Below are 6,435 nucleotides of genomic sequence, written 5' to 3' on the forward strand. Positions count from 1 at the left end.
AAGAACAACCTAATGGTATATCTATTTCTAAATTGAAGTATGCTGCTAATTTATTGAAGCAATTTAGAATGATGCCATGCATGACAGTTCCTACCACTATAGCCCTTAGGGAAAAGTCAACCAAGGATGATCTAAGTCCCCATGTCAATCCTACATTATACAAAAGTTTGGTTGGGATCCTCATATACTTACTTCAATGAGACCTAATATTATGTATGTCATAAGACTCATCTCTCAACTCATGCAAGATCCACATGAGCCTCATTGGCAATCTCCAAAAAGAATCTTAAGGTATGTGACTTGTATGTGTACAAATTTTATATATATTATTCTCCCAATGATAAATTTGAATTGGTTGGTTACATGGATTTTGATTGGGCCGGCAAAATAGATGATCAAAAATCAACCTCTGCTTATGTTTTCTCACTTGGTTCTAGACGTATCTAACGGATTAGTAAGAAGCGGGCAACTATGGCTCTCTCTTCAGTAGAAGTTGAGTATATTGCAACAACAATAGCTAGTTGTCAAGTGATATGGATTCGAAGGATTCTGGAAGATTTGTATTTGGTTCAAAAACATCCTAAAACTACTTGTGGTGATAATAGTAGTGCCATTGCAATGATCAAGAATCCAGTGTTTTATGCTAGATTGAAGCACATTGAATTCTTCCATCACTTCATTTGAGATTTGGTTCAAATAGGTAGAGCGGATTTATAGTTTTTCCCAACTTCTAAGCAAGTAGTTGATATCTTTACCAAAGCTCTCACTACATCTTGTTTTACTACCTTGAGAGCTTAACTCGGTCTCATTCCCATTGTTCATATACAGGGAGATTGAAAGCATGTACTTCTCATGAGCATGCACCACTCACAAACATTGTTCCATTGCATGTGCATGCATCAGTGATTCATTTCAATGCATTCACAATTAATTTAGGTTGTTTGATTTATTTCATGCCTAATAAAATTGCATGTTGCAGTTAGTTTCATAAGCATCAACTTTTATTATTTTTAAATTAGTTTGTATAGAATGCAAAACTGTTATTATAATACAATCTCTTTGCATGATATTGCTTTATAGTTTTTACTATATTTTTCACTATCTTCCTTGATTACCATTCAAGGTTAAGTTTTTCTGTTTTCTATATAATGTATTCTTTATATTCATAAATATACATTCAATAAAAATAGAGTTTTTAATCTGATTGTTGTTTATGTTTTATGTTTTATTTCTTTGATTATAAGTATAGTATAAGAATTTTTATTTTAGATATTCATGGATGACATCTATTGAGTTTAAACACTCACTGCATCGATGCAGGGGTAATTGGCTGTCCCTTTGGCAATCGAGCGATTTTGATAGCTGAAACAGTGGAGGATGTCATAATGACCCTTCCCAAGCCTTCCAAGATCGCTATGGGGTAAATCTCAACTACTTCTCTCCAGAGTTGTGGAGAACCCAGATGTTCCTGGAAAATCTTTATATATTATTCCCTGACCCGTGAAATTTATTTTCTTAACTTCGCCTGGAATACCAGCTTCACAACATCAATAGCTATTGAAGTGGCTTGGATTTTTCGTATTTAAACAAGCAAATTCACATTTACCTTCGCCACTTTGAACTCTCCCTCAAAATCCAAAGAACTCTTTTCTCTACAACCAACCACCACGAATTTATTGGAGTAAATGGTGAAAGGGCCATCTGCGGGTAACTCAAAAGACACAAAGGCATCGGTTGTAGAGTTACAAGATATGGATTTAAAATTTAATATTAGAAAGGCGACATAACTCAGATCTAAAATCTCAAGATCCCTTTCTGCTGAATTTACAAAAGTGCGAAGAAATAGACTTGAACTGCCATTCTTCCTTTCCAAGCATTTGATCCAAAAGCCAGGAGACCGCAACTTGGATTGTATATCCAAAATGGGAAAATTACATTTTTGGATTGTTTTTCCAAAAGGAAAATGTGAAATTTTTCAATCCGCACCATTCAGGACGATAATGTGCAATGCCAGCGTTGGCCAAATAGCAATAGATAGATTGTGGGTTCTACTCCATATAATATGCACTTCCCTTTTTGAATCACAATTGCAAAAAGTGTTTAGCTAGCCTCTTGTACCAAGCTCTTGGATTTTTCTTCAATCCATATAGAGCTTTCTTTAGTGTACATACAATGTCTTAATTTTCTATCAATGGATATCCATCAATGCATTCTGCTTCGCTTAATTCTCCATTCAAGAAAATTTATTTAATATCCGTTTGATAGACTTTAAATTTCTTTTTTGTTAAATATATTATATATAGTCTAGCTACTTCTAATCTAGCTAAAGGAGAATAGGTTTTGATGCAGATCCATAAGATATTTAGATTTAAACACAAACTTATTATGACAATTTTGTCAAATACATAACAATGTGACAAAATTGTACTTTATCCATGAAATAAACCCACCCATTAAATAAACACTTACATACGTAGACTAAGGATTAGTCAACCTATAATTTGTTGCAGCCAAGGGTCCCAACTCGACACAAACTGTATAACTATTGCAGATGAAGAATGCATTCTTGTGTTTGGACATAATAGAACTGATATTTAAAATGGAGAATACATTCTTTATTTGAAGGCAATGGGAAAATAGTTAACCTTCTTCAATACAAAACTATTAAAATACTTGGACTGAAAAATGACAACCCGATGAGAAACTGATCAACATGGGCACTGGTAAGTGAAATCGAGATGAATCAAAGTGCGCTGGACATCTGAATCATTGCAGTGAAGGGCTCGTCTGACGTAATCTTCCCTGCAAATGGAAACGTGTAGCTCCTGAAATTAGTGGGCGTGTGCGATGCTTCTGTCGAAATACTTGTGTGCTCAACCATTCCGTCCTCACCATTGTGGGATTTTGTCTTTCGTGTGCCACCTCTTATCCAAACAAGTTCATCCACAACGTCTTTCATCGACGGTCTTTTCGTCCTTTCCAAATGAAGGCATTCCCTTGCTAATATTGCCACACCTTCCATTTGTTGCATGTTTTCTGCACCCACTACTTTTTTATCTAAGATTTCTTCGAGGCGGTTGTCGTCGAGTCTGGAAAGAAAAACTGCAGATAAATTCCACTCTTCGTTGGCTCTTTCTCCACACACAGGTTTTAAACCAGTTAGAAGCTCAACAAGGACAACTCCAAAACTGAATACATCACTTTTGTCAGTGAGCTGATATGTTTGAAAATACTCAGGGTCTAAATAACCCCTTGTGCCCTTTATATCTGTGGTGATATGTGTGTTGTTTGAAGCTGATATCAGACGAGAAATCCCAAAGTCTGCAAGTTTAGGAGAAAATGTTTCATTCAAAAGAATATTAGATGATTTTACATCCCGATGGAAAATGGGTTGGGATGCTCCAGAGTGGAGATATGCGAGGGCCTCTCCTGTCTTGATCGCAATCTCCAGACGTGACGCCCAAGGCAAACATCCCTCTTCAGTATGCAAATGATAAAAAAGCGTTCCATTCGGAACAAATTCAGATACCAGCATTGGAAATTTACTTTGTATGCAGCACCCTAATAATTTTACTATATTCCTGTGATTTATCTGAGAGAGGATGGCAACCTCATTAAGAAAGTCATGGTCATCATCTAGCTTGAAAGCTTGCTTTGACTTTTTAATGGCCACAAGAGTACCATCCAACAGGATGCCTTTGAACACAGTTCCGAAGCCGCCGGTTCCTAACACCATTTCCTTTGAATAATTATTAGAAGCTCTTGCCAATTCTTTCAGAGAGAACATCCTGAGGCTTTCTCTACCTACTAAAGAAGCTATGTATTGTTGCAGCTTCTGAAAATACTTGGCCTCCACAATCTTCAACTGGCGTTTCTTTAGCCACCAAACCAAAAGAGACGCTGCTAAGCAAACGGCGACAAAGGAGGTCACGGATCCTGTGGACGTTGAAATAGAAATACAGTTAACAATTAAAACAAACTCCTAGATGTAAGCTAAAGTTTGTCGAGTTAAGAAAATGATCTGAAACATATCGTCATAGATACCGATAGTTGCATATTTAATAGCGGAGTTATCTGAATTCTGCGGTTGACATCTTGTCCCGTTTTGAAAGCCGTCGCCGCTGTAACCCTTGGCGCATGAACAATTGTATGTGCCGGGCAGATTATAACATACACCCCCCCGCGATGCTTCAATGCATTCATTCAAGTCCCCTTCAAGGCATTCATCAACATCTGCACGTTCATTTTTCATCAACACTACAATATAAGACTACCAGTGCTCCTTGTCAAAGGTAGTAACTGTGAAGTGGGAATGTCTAAAAATGGTTATCAAGAAAGAAATAATTTGGAAAGTGTGACTGTGGAGATGATACCTATGCAACCGGTGCCTCTAGAGTACCCACTCCCTTGATAGCCCGTAACGCATTGGCACGTATGCGCAGAAGAGAAACTACCCTCTGTGGAGTTAAAACATTGAGCTGCATCGGCGCAAGAGTAATTGGCTGTTCCTCTGGTCGTCGAGCAATCCCCACCGTTTATTCCCCACTGAAGGCGGATGCCGTAATGACCCTTCCCGAGCAGACTAAGTTCGCCCTTGGGCAAATCCCAGGTACCCGGATCCAGAATTGTGGAGAACCCACATGTGACGGGAATCCCAGGTACTGCATATCGTATTCCCCCACCACTGAAATTTATCGCCTTAACGTTTCCTGGAATACCAGCTTCACAACATCCAAATGTGTTGCAGTAGCTTGGGTTATCTGTATTGAAACAAGCAGATTCACATTTACCTTCCCCAACTACAAGTCTCTCTCTAAGTTGGAAAGAACCCTTTGATTTGCAACCAACGACCACGAATTTATTGGAGGAGTAGATGGTGAAAGGGCCATCTGCGGGTAACTCAAAATACACAAAGGCATCCTCTCTTCCGTTACATGTCATGGCTTTCAGATCAGTGGAGTTTATTATCAGAGAGCCATCATAACTCAGATCAAGGATCTCAAGATCTGTTTCGTTTGAATTTACAGAAGTGCCAAGAAATAGACTCCAACTGCCATTCTTCTTTTCCAAGCATTTTATCTGAAATCCGGGGAGCCCGCAACTTGATTTGTTTATCCAAAATGGAAAAGTTACATTTTTTGATCCACACCATTCAGGATTGCATTGTGCAACGCCAGGGGTGACCAAATAGCAACAGATAAGAATTAAGGCGACGGCCTCCCACTGCATATGTTTACAGAACGACATTATTTTTCTGAAGCCGTCCAAATTAATAGTAGATAGCCGGTTTTAATTTTTTCTTATAGTACTCGTGGAGTGCAAAGTAATAGTGGGCTCGATAAAAAAATGTCTGCTTAAGAAATTATGTACAGTAGACAAAGTACGTAAATCAGACATAACATCTACTAAAACCCTTGATACCAGTATCACTATTTTCATATATTTTAAAAATATGCATTTAATCAGTGCGTTCATATTATTTAATAAACTATTCAACGCGTGTAATTTCATCGAAGACCAACAAAAAAGCTGTTGGTGTGACAGCCCTCTCCGCGTCAATGAAGGCTGGTGAATTCAAAGTAAACGTCGCGTCAATGAAGGCTGGTGAATTCAAAGTAAACGTAATTTTATTTTTTTCTGAATCAAAATACGCATAATTGGAAGTAACTTAAACTTAGCTCTTCAGAATAAGAAATTTCGTCAATGACCATGAAGAACGCTGTTGGTGTGACAGCTCTTTCCGTGTCAGTGGAGACTTCTGACTTCAAAGTAAACGTAATTTTATTTTTTTCTGAATAAAAATAAGCATATTGGAAATTAATCGTGGACAATACGGTATAGATGAGAGTTTTGAGACTTTTTTTTTTTTCCAATAATGTTTTAATTTGAAGGAAAATTAAAAGTTGTGTACTGTCTTAATTGTTGTTTATAGGTCTATCAAACTATTCTGAACATCAACATTATTGTAAATTGATATACAATTCTTTTTGTTTATTATTTTTCTTAAAATAACAAAATATTTCTTATTATAGAAATAAGATAAATAAATATTGTTCAATAAGTTCAAATAATCAAAGCAATTGTCATCTTACTTGTAAAATAGGTGATCTTTCATTGGACCGGCACCTTGAAAGTATGATTAATAACATTCAAATCTTAGATCTCAAAATAACCTTTGATTTAATAATGAATATTAAATTTTCATACAAGTTGAACACAAGACAATGATATGGTTCTCTTTTCCGAACATACTTTTAGAAGAGCTTTTGTAATCTTCCATATTTTGGAAATGAAAAGTTAAACTAAAGCATTAAAATATTGTTTATGAAACTTTGGTGTACACATATGCACATTTATACATTTCTTTAAATGTTCATCTATTACATATATGAAGCAAAAATAAAAATAAAAATAAATTCTTAACTAAATATAAAT

General features: G+C 36.4%; 1 protein-coding gene across 1 annotated transcript; it reads right to left on the minus strand.

The window, feature by feature from the left end:
• Window positions 1-2,539: 2,539 nt before the first annotated feature.
• LOC149554330 (wall-associated receptor kinase 2-like) lies at window positions 2,540-5,255 on the minus strand. Its single transcript, XM_089833468.1, has 3 exons — window positions 4,374-5,255; window positions 4,045-4,233; window positions 2,540-3,936 (listed from the first exon to the last, which is right to left on the minus strand). The coding sequence occupies exons 1-3, from the start codon at window positions 5,245-5,247 to the stop codon at window positions 2,744-2,746; spliced, it is 2,256 nt and encodes a 751-aa protein (XP_089689594.1). The 5' UTR covers window positions 5,248-5,255; the 3' UTR covers window positions 2,540-2,743.
• Window positions 5,256-6,435: the final 1,180 nt, after the last annotated feature.

The sequence above is a fragment of the Cupressus sempervirens genome, chromosome 5 (assembly GCF_028749045.1).
Source record: "Cupressus sempervirens isolate cs-2001-9-10 chromosome 5, ASM2874904v1, whole genome shotgun sequence".
NCBI classification, from domain to species: domain Eukaryota; kingdom Viridiplantae; phylum Streptophyta; class Pinopsida; order Cupressales; family Cupressaceae; genus Cupressus; species Cupressus sempervirens.

What these genes read in the sequence shown, in the direction of transcription:
- LOC149554330 (XM_089833468.1), bottom strand. Translation starts at nt 5,247, where the DNA reads ATGTCGTTCTGTAAACATATGCAGTGGGAGGCCGTCGCCTTAATTCTT. An exon ending in TAGAGGCACCGGTTGCATAG is followed by an intron (nt 4,234 to 4,373) that starts GTATCATCTCCA and finishes ATGAACGTGCAG; the next exon opens with ATGTTGATGAATGCCTTGAA. An exon ending in TATTAAATATGCAACTATCG is followed by an intron (nt 3,937 to 4,044) that starts GTATCTATGACG and finishes CAACGTCCACAG; the next exon opens with GATCCGTGACCTCCTTTGTC.